Source organism: Schistocerca cancellata, chromosome 6 (assembly GCF_023864275.1).
Source record: "Schistocerca cancellata isolate TAMUIC-IGC-003103 chromosome 6, iqSchCanc2.1, whole genome shotgun sequence".
Classification (NCBI taxonomy): Eukaryota; Metazoa; Arthropoda; class Insecta; order Orthoptera; family Acrididae; genus Schistocerca; species Schistocerca cancellata.
In genome coordinates this window covers 693445424-693468301 of record NC_064631.1, presented here as the reverse complement: position 1 = coordinate 693468301, position 22878 = coordinate 693445424, and the positions used below count along the sequence as shown (strand labels likewise).

At 45.3% G+C, this 22878-nt stretch overlaps 1 protein-coding gene across 1 annotated transcript in view; it reads right to left on the bottom strand.

The window, feature by feature from the left end:
• Positions 1 to 22878, bottom strand: part of LOC126191564 (neuronal acetylcholine receptor subunit alpha-10-like) — a 253654-nt gene that overhangs the window by 108563 nt on the left and 122213 nt on the right. The window contains exons 4-5 of the mRNA XM_049932480.1: positions 13373 to 13482; positions 3015 to 3225 (exon numbers count right to left, since the gene is read on the bottom strand). Coding sequence (XP_049788437.1) covers positions 3015 to 3225; positions 13373 to 13482 — 321 coding nt within the window. The remainder of the gene's footprint in view (positions 1 to 3014; positions 3226 to 13372; positions 13483 to 22878) is intronic.

Below are 22878 nucleotides of genomic sequence, written 5' to 3'. Positions count from 1 at the left end.
CCGGTCTAGGAATGGTAGAACGATGGGTTCGAGGACGGTTTGGATGTACCGTGCACTATTCAGTGTCCCCTCGACGATCACCAGTGGTGTACGGCCAGTGTAGGAGATCGCTCCCCACACCATGATGCCGGGTGTTGGCCCTGTGTGCCTCGGTCGTCTGCAGTCCTGATTGTGGCGCTCACCTGCACGGCGCCAAACAAGCATACGACCATCATTGGCACCAAGGCAGAAGCGACCCTCATCGCTGAAGACGACACGTCTCCATTCGTCCCTCCATTCACGCCTGTCGCGACACCACTGGAGGCGGGCTGCACGATGTTGGTGCGTGAGCGAAAGACGGCCTAACGGTGTGCGGGACCGTAGCCCAGCTTCATGGAGACGGTTGCGAATGGTCCTCGCCGATACCCCAGGAGCAACAGTGTCCCTAATTTGCTGGGAAGTGGCGGTGCGGTCCCCTACGGCACTGCGTAGGATCCTACGGTCTTGGCAAGCATCCGTGCGTCGCTGCGGTCCGGTCCCAGGTCGACGGGCACGTGCACCTTCCGCCGACCACTGGCGACAACATCGATGTACTGTGGAGACCTCACGCCCCACGTGTTGAGCAATTCGGCGGTACGTCCACCCGGCCTCCCGCATGCCCACTATACGCCCTCGCTCAAAGTCCGTCAACTGCACATACGGTTCACGTCCACGCTGTCGCGGCATGCTACCAGTGTTAAAGACTGCGATGGAGCTCCGTATGCCACGGCAAACTGGCTGACACTGACGGCGGCGGTGCACAAATGCTGCGCAGCTAGCGCCATTCGACGGCCAACACCGCGGTTCCTGGTGTGTCCGCTGTGCCGTGCGTGTGATCATTGCTTGTACAGCCCTCTCGCAGTGTCCGGAGCAAGTATGGTGGGTCTGACACACCGGTGTCAATGTGTTCTTTTTTCCATTTCCAGGAGTGTACTATATTGATGTACAGTGAAGGATCAGCCTAATGGATGTGTCAGTGTGCTGAAATATAAGGTAATTCATATCGGAATTTATTTACCTACCTTGATTTTACTCCTCATCATAACACCTCTCAGGATCCTCTCCGTTTGAAGTAAAGTGATTACCGAGTGTCCTTACTGAAAGTACATTTTTGACCAGAGTTTTACCAATTAATGCCTCTTGAACTTAGTAAAGAGAAAGTTAAAATCAATGATGCTTGTTGAAATAATTGTCCTAGTAAAACTGCTTACTAAAGTGCTGTTACCAACTTCAAACTTTAGGCTGAGTCTTATAAAGTAAATGATCACGTTGTTGTCTGTGGTAAATTCTAAAAGGTGAGTCAGTTTCTTGCAATTTTGTCAACATTGTGTTTCGTTGTAGTAAAAGTGAGAAAGCTGCAGTTGTGAAACGTTACATTCTCATGTATGTCAAGTGTTTGTCTCTCTTGTGTGTATCTTAACAGTATAAAGACCACTCAGTTTGTGTAAACCCTGAAAGTGATAGTGTTTTTCTGTACCTGTTATAATTTTGAAAATAGTTCCTGCTGCTCTAACTGTTAGCTTCAATCTTAAAACATATGTGCGTCAGAGTTCATTGCACTCGCGTGTTACTAAGTCTAGGTTGTGTCTTTTGTGTTGTCCATTATAGTTACTTATACCTACTTTCATAAACGAGAATGTTAATCTTTCTCTTGCCTAATTAGGCTGGCGACCATTTCCCTTATTCTAGGAATAGTATAGCTAGGCAAAATTTTGTTTGTCACTATTCCAATATTTACGTAATTCTTACTTTCATTTCCGATAAGCCACCTCCGTTAGGAACAACACGGTCAATTTAACAAAATTCCTCTCAGAGGGTAACACTGTTCTGTTGCTTTGTGCCATAGTTGCTTTCACAAAATTGTTTTATGTCACAATCTGCTTCTAGCATTGAGGTTATGGTACAGTGGTAGCAGAAGGGAGTGTTATAAATGGACAGTGTCTTGAAAGGAGGATATAAGATGAACGTCCACAAAAGCAAAACGAGGATAATGGAATGTAGTCGAATTAAGTCGGGTGATGCTGAGGGAATTAGATTAGGAAATGAGACACTTAAAGTAGTAAAGGAGTTTTGCTATTTGGGGAGCAAAATAACTAATCCAGAATGAGATTTTCACTCTGCAGCGGAGTGTGCGCTGATATGAAACTTCCTGGCAGATTAAAACTGTGTGCCCGACCGAGACTCGAACTCGGGACCTTTGCCTTTCGCGGGCAAGTGCTCTACCAACTGAGCTACCGAAGCACGACTCACGCCCGGTACTCACAGCTTTACTTCTGCCAGTTGGTAGAGCACTTGCCCGCGAAAGGCAAAGGTCCCGAGTTCGAGTCTCGGTCGGGCACACAGTTTTAATCTGCCAGGAAGTTTCAAAATAACTAATGATGATCGAAGTAGAGAGGATATAAAATGTATACTGTCAATGGCAAAGAAAGCGTTTCTGAAGAAGAGAAATTTGTTAACATCCAGTATAGATTTAAGTGTCAGGGAGTCGTTTCTGGAAGTATTTGTATGGAGTGTACCCATGTATGGAAGCGAAACGTGGACAATAAATAGTTTACACAAGAAGAGAATAGAAGATTTCGAAATGTGGTGCTACAGAAGAATGCTGAAGATTAGATGGGTAGATCACGTAACTAAAGAGGAGGTATTGAATAGAGTTGGGGAGAAGAGGAGTTTGTGGCACAACTTGACGAGAAGAAGGGACCGGTTGGTAGGACATGTGTTGAGGCATCAAGGGATCACAAATTTAGTATTGGAGGGCAGCGTGGTGGTTAAAAATCGTAGAGGGAGACGAAGAGATGAGTATACTAAGCAGATTCGGAAGGATGTAGGTTGCAGTAGGTACTGGGAGATGAAGATGCTAGCACAGGATAGAGTAGCGTGGAGAGCTGCATCAAACCAGTCTCAGGACTGAAGACCACAACAACAACAATTAAGAATATTCTTTGAAAATAAATCACAGTTGACAAGCAAGAGGCAAATCGAGGTCAGAGACTCGCCTGATTGTTGACGTGCAGCGTCATCCTGCTGGAGTTGTCGCTGATGGAGATGAGCGAGAACTCGCAGACCTGCGAGTCGAAGGGCCAGAGGGCGTACTCGAGCTGGCAGGCGAGGCTGAACGAGGCCGGCCACATGCACTCCACCTCGCCCGCGTGGGTGGCGACGCACCCCTCCGTCGGCCGCTGCGCCTGCAGCGAGGGCCCCTGCCACCTGCGCACCACACAGCACAACTCTGCGGCCTCTCCGTCCGTCTGGCGTACACACAGGAATCTCGTTTCACTGACTCTGAAACATTATCTCACAACGTGACATTCTAGGGTAAGATTTTGGCCCGTTGCAGCCTATGGTACATTGTTACATGTAATCCGTCTTCTAATCGAGCTGCGGGCCTATGGGGTATCGACTCAGTTGTGCGACTGGATTCGTTATTTCCTGTCAGGAAGGTCGCAGGTTCGTAGTAATAGACGGCAAATCATCGAGTAAAACTGAAGTGATATCAAGTGTTCCTCAGGGAAGCGTCCTGGGACCTCTGCTGTTCCTGAACTATATAAATGACCTGGTGGACAATCTGAGCAGTTCTCTTAGGTTGTTCGCAGATGATGCTGTGATTTACCGTCTAGTAAGGTCATCCGAAGACCAGTATCAGTTGCAAAGCGATTTAGAAAATACAGGGTTATTACAAATGATTGAAGCGATTTCACAGCTCTACAATAACTTTATTATTTGAGATATTTTCACAATGCTTTGCACACACATACAAAAACTCAAAAAAATTTTTAGGCGTTCACAAACGTTCGATATGTGCCCCTTTACTGATTCGGCAGACATCAAGCCGATAATCAAGTTCCTCCCACACTCGGCGCAGCATGTCCCCATCAATGAGTTCGAAAGCATCGCTGATGCGAGCTCGCAGTTCTGGCACGTTTCTTGGTAGAGGAGGTTTAAACACTGAATCTTTCACATAACCCCACAGAAAGAAATCGCTTGGGGTTAAGTCGGGAGAGCGTGGAGGCCATGACATGAATTGCTGATCATGATCTCCACCACGACCGATCCATCGGTTTTCCAATCTCCTGTTTAAGAAATGCCGAACATCATGATGGAAGTGCGGTGGAGCACCATCCTGTTGAAAGATCAAGTCAGCGCTGTCGGTCTCCAGTTCTGGCATGAGCCAATTTTCCGCGTGAAACTTGCCCGCACGCGTTCAACCGTTTCTTCGCTCACTGCAGGCCGACCCGTTGATTTCCCCTTACAGAGGCATCCAGAAGCTTTAAACTGCGCATACCATCGCCGAATGGAGTTAGCAGTTGGTGGATCTTTGTTGAACTTCGTCCTGAAGTGTCGTTGCACTGTTATGACTGACTGATGTGAGTGCATTTCAAGCACGACATACGCTTTCTCGGCTCCTGTTGCCATTTTGTCTCACTGCGCTCTATAGCGCTCTAACAGCAGAAACCTGAAGTGCGGCTTCAGCCGAACAAAACTTTATGAGTTTTCCTACGTATCTGTAGTGTGTCGTGACCATATGTCAATGAATGGAGCTACAGTGAATTTATGAAATCGCTTCAATTATTTGTAATAGCCCTGTATTGCTGTATGGTGTGGCAGGTGATAGTTGACGCTAAATAACGAAAAGTGTGAGGTGATCCACATGAGTTCCAAAAGAAATCCGTTGGAATTCGATTACTCGATAAATAGTACAATTTTCAAGGCTGTCAATTCAACTAAGTACCTGGGTGTTAAAATTACGAACAACTTTAGTTGGAAAGACCACATAGATAATATTGTGGGGAAGGCGAGCCAAAGGTTGCGTTTCATTGGCAGGACACTTAGAAGATGCAACAAGTCCACTAAAGAGACAGCTTACACTACGCTCGTTCGTCCTCTGTTAGAATATTGGTGCGCGGTGTGGGATCCTTACCAGGTGGGATTGACGGGCAAAACAGGGCAGCTCGTTGTGTATTATCACGTAATAGGGGAGAGAGTGTGGCAGATATGATACGCGAGTTGGGATGGAAGTCATTAAAGCAAAGGCGTTTTTCGTCGCGGCGAGATCTATTTACGAAATTTCAGTCAGCAACTTTCTCTTCCGAATGCGAAAATATTTTGTTGAGCCCAACCTACATAGGTAGGAATGATCATCAAAATAAAATAAGAGAAATCAAAGCTCGAACAGAAAGGTTTAGGTGTTCGTTTTTCCCGCGCGCTGTTCGGGAGTGGAATGGTAGAGAGATAGTATGACTGTCGTTCGATGAACCCTCTGCCAAGCAGTTAAATGTGAATTGCAGAGTAATCATGTAGATGTAGATGCAGATGTATATTGCAAATTTTTTATTCATGTGACCGCTTTCGATTCACCTAGAACCATCTTCAGATCTGCAACGATAATGGTACTAATTTACTATTTCACGAATGCAAAGCTTTTTCATCCTATCTAATCAAAATCAAATGTACCAGAACGTACCTGATATTTCGGTTACGGGAGTAACCCGTCCAAATCAGCAACTTTCACATGCTGCGCCACATAAAATTGGTTGGCCAAATGCACGTCATTTATATTAATTATAATACTATTACCGACAGGTGGCGTCTGGTACATTTGTTACACTACACATGCACATACTGTATTCAGTAGATTTTTGTGATTAACTTTTATCTCCAAAAATACTTAATTAAAATCTGTAGACGGCAAGGCTAAAATCTGTACTTAACAAAATTAAAAAACACCGTAAAATTATAATTTTTATACGATCTAAAAATTTCTCTTAACAATAGAAATAACCAAAACTGGCAAATTCCCTTGGTATTTACGTGGTACAATATATATTTGTTAAATCAGTCAGCTATGTGGTTAAGGCTAGAGCATGAAAGTGTTGTGGTCAGGGCGCTTCGAATTGACAGGTAACCCTCCCCCCCCTCCCCCAATCTTCAATGAGGCTATGAATAAGACATAAGACTGGGTGAGTATAGAGTGAATAATTTGTAGTCAGTTTTAAGAAAAGACCTATCTCTTGAACTGTGTGTTGTACAACAATATAATTTTGATTGTATATTTGGTGACAAACACTGAAGAGCCAAAGAAACTGGTACAACTACATCTACATCTACATCTACATTTATACTCCGCAAGCCACCCAACGGTGTGTGGCGGAGGGCACTTAACGTGCCACTGTCATTACCTCCCTTTCCTGTTCCAGTCGCGTATGGTTCGCGGGAAGAACGACTGTCTGAAAGCCTCTGTGCGCGCTCTAATCTCTCTAATTTTACATTCGTGATCTCCTCGGGAGGTATAAGTAGGGGGAAGCAATATATTCGATACCTCATCCAGAAACGCACCCTCTCGAAACCTGGCGAGCAAGCTGCACCGCGATGCAAAGCGCCTCTCTTGCAGAGTCTGCCACTTGAGTTTGTTAAACATCTCCGTAACGCTATCACGGTTACCAAATAACCCTGTGACGAAACGCGCCGCTCTTCTTTGGATCTTCTCTATCTCCTCCGTCAACCCGATCTGGTACGGATCCCAACTGCCTAATGTCGTGTAGGGCGCCCGCGAGCACGCAGAAGTGCCGCAGCACGACGTGCCATGGACTCGACTAATGTCTGAAGTAGTGCTGGAGGGAACTGACACCATGAATCCTGCAGAACTACCATTAAATCCGTAAGAGTACGAGGGAGTGGAGATCTTTTCGGAACAGCACGTTCCAATGCAACCAAGATAGACTTGACAATGTTCATGTCTGGGGAGTTTGGTGGCCAGCGGAAGTGTTTAAACTCAGAAGAGTGTTCCTGGAACCACTCTGCAGCAATTCTGGACGGGTGGTATGTCGCATTGTCCTGCTGGATTTGCCCAAGTATGTCGGAAAGGACAGTGGACTTGATCGGATGCAGGTGATCAGACAGGATGCTTGAGTACGTGTCACATGTCAGAGGCTTATCTAGACGTATCATGGGTCCCATATCGCTCCAATTGCACACGCCCCACACCATTACAGAGCTTCCACCAGCTTGGACAGTCTCCTGCTGACATGCGGGTTCCGTGGACTCATGAGGTTGTCTCCACACCCGCACACGTCCATCCGCTCGATACAATTTGAAACGAGATTCGTCCGACCAGGCAACATGTTTCTAGTCATCAACAGGCCAATGTCGGTGTTGACGGGCGCAGGCGAGGCGTAAGGCTTCGTGTCGTACGGTCACCAAGGCCACACGAGCATGCCTTCGGTTCCGAGAGCCGATATCGATGACGTTTCGTTGAAAGGTTCGCACGCTGACACTTGTTGATGGCCCAGCATTGGAATCTGCGCCAATTTGCGTAAGGGTTGCACGTCTGTCACGTTGAACGATTCACTACAGTCGTCGCTGGTCTCGTTCTTGCAGGATCTTTTTCCGGCGGCAGCGATGTCGGATGTTCGATGTTTTACCGGACTCCTGATATACACGGTACACTCGTGGAATGGTCGTACGGGAAAATCCGAACTTCATCACTATATCGGAGACGATGTGTCCCATCGCTCGTTCGCCGACTATAATAGCGCGTTCAAACTCAATTAAGTCTTGATAACCTGCCATTGTAGCAGCAGTAATCGATCTAACAACTCCGCCAGACACTTGTTGCTTACATAGGCGTTGTCGACCCCGAATCGCAATTTTTTTTTGGCCATCAGTCTACTGACTGGTTTGATGCGGCCCGCCACGAATTACTTTCCTGTGCTAACCTCTTCATCTCAGAGTAGCACTTGCAACCTACGTCCTCAATTATTTGCTGGATGTATTCCAATCTCTCTCTTCCTCTACAGTTTTTTTTTCCTCTACGGCTCCCACTAGTACCGTGGAATTCGTTTCCTTATGTCTAAACAAATATCCTAACATCCTATCCCATCTCCTTATCAGTGCTTTACACATGTTCCTTTCCTCTCCGATTCTGCGCAGAACTTCCTCATTCCTTACCTTATTAGTCCACCTAATTTTCAACATTCGTCTATAGCACCACATCCCAAATGATTCGATTCTCTTCTGTTCCGGTTTTCCCACAGTCCATGTTTCACTACCGTACAAAGCTGTACTCCAGACGTACATTGTCAGAAATTTCTTCCTCAAATTAAAGCAGATATTTGATATTAGTAGACCTCTTGGTCAGGAATGCCTTTTTAGCCATTGCTACTCTGCTTTTGATGTTGCCTTGCTCCGTTCGTCATTGGTTATTTTACTGCCTATGTAGCATTATTCCTTAACTTCATCTGCTTCGCGACCATCAATCCCGATGTTAAGTTTCTCGCTGTTCCCGTTTCTACTTCTTCTCATTACCTTCGTCTTTCTTCAATTTACTCTCAGTCCATATTCTGTACTCATTAGATTGTTCATTCCGTTCAGCATATCATGTAATTCTTCTTCACTCTCACTCACGATAGCAATGTCATCAGCGAATCGTATCATTGATATCCTTTCACCTTGAATCTTACACTACTGGCCATTAAAATTGCTACATCACGAAGCTGACGTGCTATAGACGCTAAATTTAGCCAACAGGAAGAAGATGCTGTGATATGCAAATGATTAGCTTTTCAGCGCATTCACACAAAGTTGGCGCCAGTGGCGACACCTACAACGTGCTGACATGAGGAAAGTAGTCAACCGATTTCTCATAAACAAACAATAGTTGACCGGTGTTGTCTGGCGAAACGTTGTTGTGATGCCTCGTATAAGGAGGAGAAACGCGTACCATCACGTTTGCGACTTTGATAAAGGTCGGATTGTAGCCTATCGTGATTGCGGTTTATCGTATCGCAACATTGCTGCTCGCGTTGCTCGAGATCCAATGACTGTTAGCAGAATATGGAATCGGTGGGTTCAGGAGGGTAACACGGAACGCCGTGCTGGATCCAACAGCCTCGTATCACTAGCAGTCGATATGACAGGCAGGCATCTTATCCGCATGGCTGTAACGGATCGTCCGCCGCTCGTGGTCTCGCGGTAGCGTTCTCGCTTCCCGAGCACGGGGTCCCGGGTTCGATTCCCGGCGGGGTCAGGGATTTTCCCCTGCCTCGAGATGACTGGGTGTTTGTGTTGTCCTCATCATTTCATCATTATCCAGGAAAGTGGCGAAATTGGACTGAGCAAAGATTGGGTAATTGTACGGGCGCTGATAACCACGCAGTTGAGCGCCCCACAAACCAAACATCATCATCATCATCATCATGTAACGGATCGTGCAGCCACGTCTCGATCCCTGAGTCAACGGATGGGGACGTTTGCAAGACAACAACCATCTGCACGAACAGTTCGATGACGTTTGCAGCAGCATGGACTATCAGCTCGGATAAACATGGCTGCAGTTACCCTTGACGCTGAATCACAGATAGGAGCGCCTGCGATGGTGTACTCAACGACGAACCTGGGTGCACGAATGGCAAAACGTCATTTTTTCGGATGAATCCAGGTTCCGTTTACAGCATCATGATGGTCGCATCCGTGTTTGGCAACATCGCGGTGATCCCACATTGGAAGCGGGTATTCGTCATCGTCATACTGCCGTACACTCGGCGTGGTGGTATGGGGTGCCATTGGTTACACGTCTCGGTCACCTCTTCTTCGCATTGACGTCACTTTAAACAGTGGACGTTACATTTCAGATGTGTGACGACCCGTGGCTCTTCCCTTCATTCGATCCCTGCGAAACTCTACATTTCAGCAGGATAATGCACGACCGCATGTTGCAGGTCCTGTACGGGCCTTTCTGGATACAGAAAATGTTCGACTGCTGCCCTGGCCAGCACATTCTCCAGATGTCTCACCAACTGAAAACGTCTGGTCAATGGTGGCCGAGCAACTGGCTCTTCACAATGCGCCAGTCACTACTCTAGATGAATTGTGGTATCGTGCTGAAGCTGCATGGGCAGCTGTACCTGTACACGCCATCCAAGCTCTGTTTGACTCAATGCCCAGGCGTATCAAGGCCGTTATTACGGCCAGAGGTGGTTGCTCTGGGTACTGATTTCTCAGGATCTATGCACCCAAATGGCGTGAAAATGTAATCACATGTCAGTTCTAGTATAATATACACTCCTGGAAATTGAAATAAGAACACCGTGAATTCATTGTCCCAGGAAGGGGAAACTTTATTGACACATTCCTTGGGTCAGATACATCACATGATCACACTGACAGAACCACAGGCACATAGACACAGGCAACAGAGCATGCACAATGTCGGCACTAGTACAGTGTATATCCACCTTTCGCAGCAATGCAGGCTGCTATTCTCCCATGGAGACGATCGTAGAGATGCTGGATGTAGTCCTGTTGAACGGCTTGCCATGCCATTTCCACCTGGCGCCTCAGTTGGACCAGCGTTCGTGCTGGACGTGCAGACCGCGTGAGACGACGCTTTATCCAGTCCCAAACATGCTCAATGGGGGACAGATCCGGAGATCTTGCTGGCCAGGGTAGTTGACTTACACCTTCTAGAGCACGTTGGGTGGTACGGGATACATGCGGACGTGCATTGTCCTGTTGGAACAGCAAGTTCCCTTGCCGGTCTAGGAATGGTAGAACGATGGGTTCGATGACGGTTTGGATGTACCTTGCACTATTCAGTGTCCCCTCGACGATCACCAGTGCTGTACGGCCAGTGTAGGAGATCGCTCCCCACACCATGATGCCGGGTGTTGGCCCTGTGTTCCTCGGTCGTATGCAGTCCTGATTGTGGCGCTCACCTGCACGGCGCCAAACACGCATACGACCATCATTGGCACCAAGGCAGAAGCGACTCTCATCGCTGAAGACAACACGTCTCCATTCGTCCCTCCATTCACGCCAGTCGCGACACCACTGGAGGCGGGCTGCACGATGTTGGGGCGTGAGCGGAAGACGGCCTAACGGTGTGCGGGACCGTAGCCCAGCTTCATGGAGACGGTTGCGAATGGTCCTCGCCGATACCCCAGGAGCAACAGTGTCCCTAATTTGCTGGGAAGTGGCGGTGCGGTCCCCTACGGCACTACGTAGGATCCTACGGTCTTGGCGTGCATCCGTGCGTCGCTGCGGTCCGATCCCAGGTCGACGGGCACGTGCACCTTCCGCCGACCACTGGCGTCAACATCGATGTACTGTGGAGACCTCACGCCCCACGTGTTGAGCAATTCGGCGGTACGTCCATCTGGCCTCCCGCATGCCCACTATACGCCCTCGCTCAAAGTCCGTCAACTGCACATACGGTTCACGTCCACGCTGTCGCGGCATGCTACCAGTGTTAAAGACTGCGATGGAGCTCCGTATGCCACGGCAAACTGACTGACACTGACGGCGGCGGTGCACAAATGCTGCGCAGCTAGCGCCATTCGACGGCCAACACCGCGGTTCCTGGTGTGTCCGCTGTGCCGTGCATGTGATCATTGCTTGTACAGCCTCTCGCAGTGTCCGGAGCAAGTATGGTGGGTCTGACACACCGGTGTCAATGTGTTCTTTTTTCCATTTCCAGGAGTGTATTTGTCCAATGAATACCCGTTTATCATCTGCATTTCTTCTTGGTGTAGCAATTTTAAAGGCCAGTAGTGTAATTCCTCTACTAAACCTTTATTCCTCGACGTACAGATTGAACACTAGGGGCGAAAGGCTACATCCTTGTCTTACACCCTTTTTAATACGAGCGCTTTGTTCTTGATCGTCCACTCTTATTATGCCCTCTTGGCTGTTGTACGCCGCGCGGGATTAGAGGCGCTGCAGTCATGGACTGTGCGGCTGGTCCCGGCGGAGGTTCGAGTCCTCCCTCAGGCATGGGTGTGTGTGTTTGTCCTTAGGATAATTTAGGTTGAGTAGTGTGTAAGCTTAGGGACTGATGACCTTATCAGTTAAGTCGCATAAGATTTCACACACATTTGAACATTTTTTGGCTGTTGTAGATACTGTATATGACCCGTCTTTCCCTATAGCTTACCCCTACTTTTTTCAGAATTTCGAACATCTTGCACCATTTTACTTTGTCGAACGCTTTCTACAGGTCGACAAATCTTATGAACGTGTCTTGATTTTTCTTTAGTCTTGCTTTATCAACCGCAACGTTAGAATTACCTCCCTGGTGCCTTTACCTTTCCTAAAGGCTAACTGATCGTCTTCTAGCGCATCCTCAATTTTCTTTTCCATTCTTCTGTATATTATTCTTGTACGCAACTTGGATGCATGGGCTGTTAAGCTGATTGTGCGCGTAATTCTCGCACTTGTCAGCTCTTGAAGTCTTCGGAATTTTGTGGTGTGGATGATGCTTTTCCGAAACTCAGATGGTATGTCGCCAGACTCATACATTCTACACACCAACGTGAACAGCCGTTTTGTTGCCACTTCCACCAATGATAGTAGAAATTCTGATGGAATGTTATCTATCCCTTCTGCCTTATTTGATCATAAGTCCTCCAAAGCTCTTTCAAATTCTGATTCTAATACTGGTTCCCAATCTCCTCTAAATCGACTCCTGTTCTTCTTATATCCCCCTTATCGAGGCTTTCAGTGTGGACTCTTTAATGTTAGCACCCTTGCTTTTAAAGTAGTTAAATTAAAACATCATGCCTGATGCTAAAGTTTTACTGCATGAACGGTGAAAATGTAGCAATCGATGAATTTTTGTCCTGTCGTTATTTTGTAAGCTTTGTCAGCAATAAAGGGTTACCAGAATGTTTGAAATTATTTGTAGAGTCTGTTGGAAGTCGCTAAGTGCTCTCTTTTCAAATACTGGATGAATATATTCCGGATGATTTGCGCATCTTAAGCTTCACTGTCTGAAGACATATAAACAGCCTCTAACTTTAATACTGATTATTTTAAAAGTTTAACATAAGGATGTGGCTCTTAATGAATATATTACGACAACATTTTAAATATTTGAATTTGATGAATAAAATGTGCAACTGGGACTGGGTGAACGCGTAATCATATTAATCGTTGGCTAATAATGTATCAGTGGATACAGAAATGATCAGCCGCAGTGGCGGCGTATTTTTTACTTGCAGATCTCACAACTGGCAGAAGCGATAACGCGTTGATGTTGATGTTACTAGGTAGTCGAATGTCAGCAAAACTATTCTGAAAGTGTATTAGACGACAAATGTGTGAATAAATTAACGTGAAATTAAAACTGAATGAAACATTTTATTAACTCAACCAGCAACCTGAAGAGTATGCAGTTGCATAAGCTATGCTGCTGGGGTGTGTTCAACATAAATGACACTATCAATATCATTTCTGAAAACAGGAAGAAGAATCCTGTAATTCAGATCATCCATATTAAAACCAACAGAAGATAATTTTGTAGACGTTATTGTTTTAGTTACATTGATAGCAGTCAGTAGAACTGTGTAATGATGTAACTCACTGCTCAAGCAGAATGAAGGACGGTGTCCATATCTCGTCGGGCGTTGGCCTCACATCCTGGATGCCATCATACACGTTAGGATCCCACGGAAGGTAATCATCGTTCCAGTCCTGTAAAAGACGACGCATTGTCACAGATTCTGTTTCACTGTCGTAATATGTCAGTAAATCATAATGTATGCATATTATACCTTCTTTCCACGAAATAATTTTATATGGTGGACGCCAGCAACTTTAAAGGGAAAGACCTCAGATGTAGCCTACATATTCGACTTATATGTTGGGGGATCGCTTGCGTATAACCTAAAGTGAAAGAGTAAGATATTTTGGGTCAATCTCCCCATTTTTTTGGGAAAACCAACCCAAAAATTGCGGGGTTTCATTGGTAATTGAAAACTGAGCATTCTTCCTCGTGATATATGGGGTCCACAAACGCATATTGTCGTGGAAATTGAGGAAAGAAATTTTTACGATTTCTGCTTATATGTAAGCTTGTAGAGGCTTATCTCACTAGGGATAAGATAGATACTGCCTACAGGAAAAGTAAAGAGACATTTGGAGAAAAGAGAACCACTTGTATGAATATCAAGAGCTCAGATGGAAACCCAGTTCTAAGCAAAGAAGGGAAAGCAGATAGGTGGAAGGAGTATATAGAGGGTCTATAAAAGGGCGATGTACTTGAGGACAATATTATGGAAATGGAAGATGATGTAGATGAACATGAAATGGGAGATATGATACTGCGTGAAGAGTTTGACAGAGCACTGAAAGATCTGAGTCGAAACAAGGCCCCGGGAGTAGACAACATTCCATTAGAACTACTGACGGCCTTGGGAGAGCCAGTCCTGAAAAAACTCTACCATCTGGTGAGCAAGATGTATGAGACAGGCGAAATACCCTCAGACTTCAAGAAGAATATAATAATTCCAATCCCAAAGGAGGCAGGTGTTGACAGATGTGAAAAATACCGAACTATCAGTTTAATAAGCCACAGCTGCCAAATACTAACGCGAATTCTTTACAGACGAATGGAAAAATTGGTAGAAGCCGACCTCGGGGAAGATCAGTTTGGATTCCTTAGAAATATTGGAATACGTGAGGCAATACTGACCCTACGACTTATCTTAGAAGCTAAATTAAGAAAAGGCAAACCTACGTTTCTAGCATTTGTAGACTTAGATAAAGCTTTTGACAATGTTGACTGGAATACTCTCTTTCAAATTCTGAAGGTGGCAGGGGTAAAATACAGGGAGCGACAGGCGATTTACAATTTGTACAGAAACCAGATGCCAGTTATAACAGTTGAGGGGCACGAAAGGGAAGCAGTGGTTGGGAAGGGAGTGAGACAGGGTTGTAGGCTCTCCCCGATGTTATTCAATCTGTATATTGAGCAAGCAGTGAAGGAAACAAAAGAAAAATTCGGAGTAGGTATTAAAATCCATGGAGAAGTAATAAAAACTTTGAGGTTTGCCGATGACATTGTAATTCTGTCAGAGACTGCAAAGGACTTGGATGAGCATTTGAACGAAATGGACAGTATCCTGAAAGGAGGATATAAGATGAACATCAACAGAAGCAAAACGAGGATAATGAAATGTAGTCGAATTAAGTCGGGTGATGCTGAGGGAATTAGATTAGGATATGAGACACTTAAAGTAGTAAAGGAGTTTTGCTATTTGGGGAGCAAAATAACTGATGATGGTCGAAGTAGAGAGGATATAAAATGTAGACTGGCAATGGCAAGTAAAGCGTTTCTGAAGAAGAGAAATTTGTTAACATCGAATATAGATTTTAGTGTCAGGAAGTCATTTCTGAAAGTATTTGTATGGAGTGTGACCATGTATGGAAGTGAAACATGGACGATAAATAGTTTGGACAAGAAGAGAATAGAAGCTTTCGAAATGTGGTGCTACAGAAGAATGCTGAAGATTAGATGGGTAGATCACATAACTAATGAGGTGGTACTGAATATGATAGGGGAGAAGAGGAGCTTGTGGCACAACTTGACTAGAAGAAGGGATCGGTTGGTAGGGCGTATTCTGAGGCATCAAGGGATCACCAATTTCGTATTGGAGTGCAGCGTGGAAGGTAAAAATCGTATAGGGAGACCAAGAGATGAATACACTAAGCAGATTCAAAAGAATGTAGGCTGCAATAGGTACTGGGAGATGAAGAAGCTTGCACAGGATAGAGTAGCATGGACAACTGCATCAAACCAGTCTCAGGACTGAAGACCACAACAACAACTGCTTATATAACTGTAAAGCAGCCGCTGTTTGATGAAAGTGGTCGTGTGGCGGCTAAAGTATCTGGTTGTAGCGCAGAGAAACGTGTTCGATTCCAGAATACGTTCTGCAGATTTCTTCATTTGTATTTTTTCCGTTTCGGAATTGTGCGGAAATAGGAGGCTTGATAAGGTTAGGAGGCTTAATAAGGTAAGTAAATCAATGAAGGATAATAATAAAGTGTGCAAATAAATTTAATCCTCCAGAATGAAATTTTCACTCTGCTGCGGAGCGTGCACTGATATGAATCTTCGTGGCAGATTAAACCGGTGTGCTGAACAGAGACTCGAACTCGGGACCTTTGCCTTTGGTAGGCAAGTGTTCTATCGACTGAGCTACCCAAGCACATCTGACCAGGCGTCCTCACAGCTGTACTTCCAACAGTACCTCGTCTCCTACCTTCCAAACTTCACAGAATCTCTCCACGTAGTCATAAGGGCCAAGTGGGAAAAATAAAGGTGTTGTTGCTCTCCTTTCTATGGCCGTAGAAAATGACGGTGGCTCAAAACTATTAGTAGTGCATTGTATTATTCACCAACAGTCTTTGTGTGGAAATCATTTAGATATGTCAGAAGTTTAAAAGCCAGTTATTTCAATTGTTAATTATATCAGCTCCCATGCACTCGCCATGTCATCGCCAGTTCCGCGAGTTTCTTGAAGATATTGAGGAAAGCGACTTGCCATATTATACTGCAGTGCGCTGGCTTAGCTGCGGTAAAGTTCTGATCCGTTTTTTTTTACTCCGAACAGTAATTGAAATTTTTTTGAATGAAAGGAATCGCCTTCTGGCTGAGTTACGGAACGGTGAGTGGTTATGTTTTATACAGACTTAACCAAACATATGAATGACCTTAATTTAAAATTGCAAAGTGAAAACCAGCTTCTGCCTGATTTACACACGCATGTTAAGTCCTTTCGACAAAAGATTGATTTGTTTCAATCTCAGGTGAACAAAGTATGCTTCACGCATTTTAATACATGCCAACCATTCAGTCAGCAAACTGAGATTCTGTTTCCTGTAACTTTCCTAATTGAAGCTTTGGACGCTTTAAAAATTAATTTTGAATCACGTTTTTCAGATATAGATGCAAATTCAAACGATATCAAAATATTTCAAAATCCCTTTGACGTCGATATAGAAGTGTTACCCGCAGAACTTCAGTTTGAAATTATTGATTTGCAATGTAGCGATTGTTTTAAAGAAAAACATGCAAAATCAATATTACTGGAATTTTATAGGTGTCTTCCATCCACAGTTTCCAAATTTCCCCGTGGCTTTTTTTCCGCTTTTGGCACTACTTATTTGTGTGAAAAAACTTTCTCCAAAATGAAACATGCAAAAGGTATTTACAGATCAAAATTAAGTGATGAGCATTTTAAGTCGTTATTGATTATCTCTACCAGTGAACTTGAACTACAACTGGAGGTAATTATGAAAGGAAAGTTACAGCTACATAAAAGTCACTAATTATCACTAAGATATTAAATTTCTTTACATGAATACTCTAACACTGTGAGTTTTCAACATATAAATTAATTACAGTTACTTTTATACATCAATTACAACTAAAATATCCAATATCATTATGTACACCAGGTATTGTATTTTCTTTAAATTGCCTTTAAATAAAAATATTTTATACGATTTACTTGGTATATATATTTTACAACGTAATCAAAAGAAAGTGAAACCTCGCTTAAGAAGCTTCTTCCATAATGATTGATTACTAAGGCTAGTCGCCAAAGTGGCGTCAATTTGAAAAACATGCACCAGACTCGTAAGTACAATAGAATGCTAAGGATTCTTTTACTTAAAATGTTTTCACCAAACTAGTCTGTTAACCGTTCTTCTTTTTCCACTATCGCACGGAGAATCGTCTGTCTGTTTATTGTGGATAGCGGCACGTTTAACCATGACCTTCCGCTTTGTTAAAATAGGGCTCCGACAATGTCGCGGTGTATTGGTCGCGATAAGCCTCGAAACTCAATTGTTGGCAGTTTAGCTAGCACCTCAAATATTTGGCGGGCCGGATACCGGAGATGTCCGGCCAGCTAAAACTGGCAGGTTTGCCGGACCTCGCGGGCCGGTTTCGGCCCGCGGGCCGTAGTTTGGAGACCCCTGTTCTATTTGGCTGATCTGTTCAGAGAAGGCATATCGGCCCATCAGCTTTGTTACGCTTTATGCGGACTAATCTTACGGTGATTATGAAAATGGGTGAACGAAGCCTCCAATATAACCACAACAGAAGCCAGATGTATAATCCTAGATGTTTGCCCAGCTAATAATACCATAATTTGATAACAGAATCTTACTGGTTAACGGTAGACAATATCGAGAGAATATGTGGAGTTAACATCTACATCTACTCCATACCCCGCAAGCCACCTGACGGTGTGTGGCGGAGGGTACTTTGAGTCCCTCTATCGGTTCTCCCTTCTATTTCAGTCTCGTGTTGTTCCTGGAAAGAAAGATTGTCGGTATGCCTCTGTGTGGGCTCTAATCTCTCTGATTTTATCCTCATGGTCTCTTCGCGAGATATACGTGGGAGGGAGCAATATACTGCTTGACTCCTCGGTGAAGGTATGTTCTCGAAACTTCAACAAAAGCCCGTACCGAGCAGCTGAGCGTCTCTCCTGCAGAGTCTTCCACTGGAGTTTATCTGTCATCTCCGTAACGCTTTCGCAATTACTAAATGGTCCTGTAACGAAGCGCGCTGCTCTCCGTTGGATCTTCTCTATCTCTTCTATCAACCCTATCTGGTACAGATCCCACACTGGTGGGCAAAATTCAAGCAGTGGGCGAACAAGTGTACTGTAACTTACTTCCTTTGTTTTCGGATTGCATTTCCTTAGGATTCTTCCAATGAATCTCAGTCTGGCATCTGCTTTACCTACGATCAACTTATACGATCATTCCATTTTAAATCCCTCCTAATGCGTACTCCCAGATAATTTATGGAATTAACTGCTTCCAGTTGTTGACCTGTTATATTGTAGCTAAATTATAAAGGATCTTTCTTTCTATGTATTCGCAGCACATTAAATATGAGTTTCAATTGCCATTCCCTGCACCATGCGTCAATTCGTTGCAGATCCTCCTGCATTTCAGTACAATTTTCCGTTGTTACAACCTCTCGATATACCACAGCATCATCCGCAAAAAGCATCAGTGAACTTCCGATGTTATCGACAAGGTCATTTATGTATATTGTGAATAGCAACGGTCCTACAACACTCCCCTGCGGCACACCTGAAATCACTCTTACTTCGGAAGACTTCTCTCCATTGAGAATGACTTGCTGCGTTCTGATATCTAGGAACTCTTCAATTCAATCATACAATTGGTCTGATAGTCCATATTCTCTTACTTTGTTCATTAAACGACTGTGGGGAACTGTATCGAACGCCTTGCGGAAGTTAAGAAACACGGCATCTACCTGGGAACCCGTGTCTATGGGCCTCTGAGTCTCGTGGACGAATAGCGCGAGCTGGGTTTCACACGATCGTTTTTTTGAAACCCATGCTGATTCCTACAAAGTAGATTTCTAGTGCCCAAAAAAGTGATTATACCCGAACATAATACGTGTTCCAAAATTCTACAACTGATCGACGTTAGAGATATAGGTCTATAGTTCTGCACATCTGTTCGACGTCCCTCCTTGAAAACGGGGATGACCTGTGCCCTTTTCCAATCCTTTGGAACACTACGGTCTCCTACCGCTGCAAGAAGGGGGGCAAGTTCCTTCGCGTACTCTGTGTAAAATCGAACTCGTATCCCATCAGGTCCAGCGACCTTTCCTCTTTTGAGCCATTTTAATTATTTCTCTATCCCTCTGTCGTCTATTTCGGTATCTACCATTTTGCCATCTGTGCGACAATCTAGAGATGGAACTACAGTGCAGTCTTCCTCTGTGAAACAGCTTTGGAAGAAGACATGTAGTATTACGGCCTTTATTCTGTCATCCTCTGTTTCAGTACCATTTTGGTCACAGAGTGTGTGGACATTTTGTTTTGATCCACCTACTGCTTTGACATGATTACAAGAAACAATGATATTATAATACACTCCTGGAAATGGAAAAAAGAACACATTGACACCGGTGTGTCAGACCCACCATACTTGCTCCGGACACTGCGAGAGGGCTGTACAAGCAATGATCACACGCACGGCACAGCGGACACACCAGGAACCGCGGTGTTGGCCGTCGAATGGCGCTAGCTGCGCAGCATTTGTGCACCGCCGCCGTCAGTGTCAGCCAATTTGCCGTGGCATACGGAGCTCCATCGCAGTCTTTAACACTGGTAGCATGCCGTGACAGCGTGGACGTGAACCGTATGTGCAGTTGACGGACTTTGAGCGAGGGCGTATAGTGGGCATGCGGGAGGCCGGGTGGACGTACCGCCGAATTGCTCAACACGTGGGGCGTGAGGTCTCCACAGTACATCGATGTTGTCGCCAGTGGTCGGCGGAAGGTGCACGTGCCCGTCGACCTGGGACCGGACCGCAGCGACGAACGGATGCACGCCAAGACCGTAGGATCCTACGCAGTGCCGTAGGGGACCGCACCGCCACTTCCCAGCAAATTAGGGACACTGTTGCTCCTGGGGTATCGGCGAGGACCATTCGCAACCGTCTCCATGAAGCTGGGCTATGGTCCCGCACACCGTTAGGCCGTCTTCCGCTCACGCCCCAACATCGTGCAGCCCGCCTCCAGTGGTGTCGCGACAGGCGTGAATGGAGGGACGAATGGAGACGTGTCGTCTTCAGCGATGAGAGTCGCTTCTGCCTTGGTGCCAATGATGGTCGTATGCGTGTTTGGCGCCGTGCAGGTGAGCGCCACAATCAGGACTGCATACGACCGAGGCACACAGGGCCAACACCCGGCATCATGGTGTGGGGAGCGATCTCCTACACTGGCCGCACACCACTGGTTATCGTCGAGGGGACACTGAATAGTGCACGGTACATCCAAACCGTCATCGAACCCATCATTCTACCATTCCTAGACCGGCAAGGGAACTTGCTGTTCCAACAGGACAATGCACGTCCGCATGTATCCCGTGCCACCCAACGTGCTCTAGAAGGTGTAAGTCAACTACCCTTGCCAGCAAGATCTCCGGATCTGTCCCCCATTGAGCATGTTTGGGACTGGATGAAGCGTCGTCTCACGCAGTCTGCACGTCCAGCACGAACGCTGGTCCAACTGAGGCGCCAGGTGGAAATGGCATGGCAAGCCGTTCCACAGGACTACATCCAGCATCTCTACGATCGTCTCCATGGGAGAATAGCAGCCTGCATTGCTGCGAAAGGTGGATATACACTGTACTAGTGCCGACATTGTGCATGCTCTGTTGCCTGTGTCTATGTGCCTGTGGTTCTGTCAGTGTGATCATGTGATGTATCTGACCCCAGGAATGTGCCAATAATGTTTCCCCTTCCTGAGACAATGAATTCACGGTATTCTTATTTCAGTTTCCAGGAGTATATATATATATATATATATATATATATATATATATATATTTGCTGTCGAAACCAAAAAGCAGATATTTTTTAATTGTAGCCTTGTGGTTTCTTCAGTATACACTGGTTGACAAAACAGGTGAAGTAACCAGAAGTGAAAGAGGAAACAAAACGAAAATACACACTTTGAGAGGGTAAATAATACCACAGGGTGGCGCACGAAATGTGTTACCAATTGTTTCTTTCACAATTTACGAAACACATTACATATCTCGCTGGGATCTCTACAGCAGTACCAGCAGAGCTTGTAAAAACAAATGAGTTACGAAATGACGTGTAATTCGCGATACTGACGCTAGGAGACTAGTAAGCAGCAATGGCTGACAATGGAAGACTGACGACACAGCAACGATCGGCAATTGTGTTACTTTTTCATGAAACGAAAAACCTTGTGACTCAGAGGCGTTTCCGACAACAGTTTAACACACGATTGGTCCCTTGCAAGAAGACCATCCACAGGTTGTACGATAAATTTGTACACGAAGGAGCAGTATTGGAAGCGAAGCGACCTCGGTCTTAGCCTGTTTGTTCGCCGGAGAATATTGAAGCCGTACTAGGTGCTGTACAGAGAAGTCCCGGGAAATCGTGTAGAAAGGCAGCAGTGCAACTGGGAATATCTAGACGCTCCGTTCAACGCATTCTTAAAAGTGAACTCCATATGTACCCATACAAGATGACCTGTGCACAGAAGCTCACTGAAGAACACAAGCAGCAGAGACTACTGTTGCTCAGTGGGCGGAGGATAGGGAAGAAACTCCCAACAACGTTTGGTTTTCAGACGAGGCGCATTTTCATTTAGACGGTGTGGTTAACAAACAAAATGTACGCTATTGGGCCACTGAAAACCCACAAGTGCTTTATGAACGACAACATTATGCTTCGAGGATTACAGCGTGGGCAGCAATTCCCAGTCACGAACTTATTGGACCCTTTTTCTTTGAAGAAACTGTGAACAGCGAGCGTTATTTGAGCATGCTTCGCAATAGCTTCATTCCACAGCTTCTTGCTACTGCCTTATCCTTCAACACGCAGTGGTTCATGCAAGATGGAGCAACGCCACACACATACTGCAAACATTGTGTTGGAGTTTTTACACGAGCATTTCGACATGCGGATCATTTCACTCAGGTTTCCAGGTCGCTTCAATGACGGAAAAAATTGGCCCCCCAATAGTCCAGACCTCAATCCATGTGACTTTTTTCTTTGGGGGTACCTAAAGGAAAAAATTTTCCTGACATGTCCACGTGATTTAATGGAGCTCAGAAGACTTATTCTTCAAGCTTGCAGTTAAATTACGGAAGACATCTACCGTAGAGTAATCACTAACTTCAGTGTTCGTTTGAAGGAAGTTAGGAAATGGTGGACATATTGAGCATGTGCTGAGTTAGAACAAATCTCCATGGACGGCTCTTCATTGTAGTATATGTTCCTTTCAGATTGTATTGACAATAAAGTTTGTATTCAAAAACAAAATGGTAACACATTTCGTGCGCCACCCTGTATTTTAGTGATTAAAAACTCGAGTCCAATTTAGAAAGAAGTTGGCAGTAAGAGATCACTGAACAGTAGGACGCTGGAACTCCTCTGGCCATGTTTCCTCTCCAGAGGCAAGCTGGCTTTCAGCTGTCTTAACCATTCCTCAATGTCCTGGATACTGGTGCTGTGAGGGAGTTGTCGTCCGTCGCCGGCCGCTGTGGC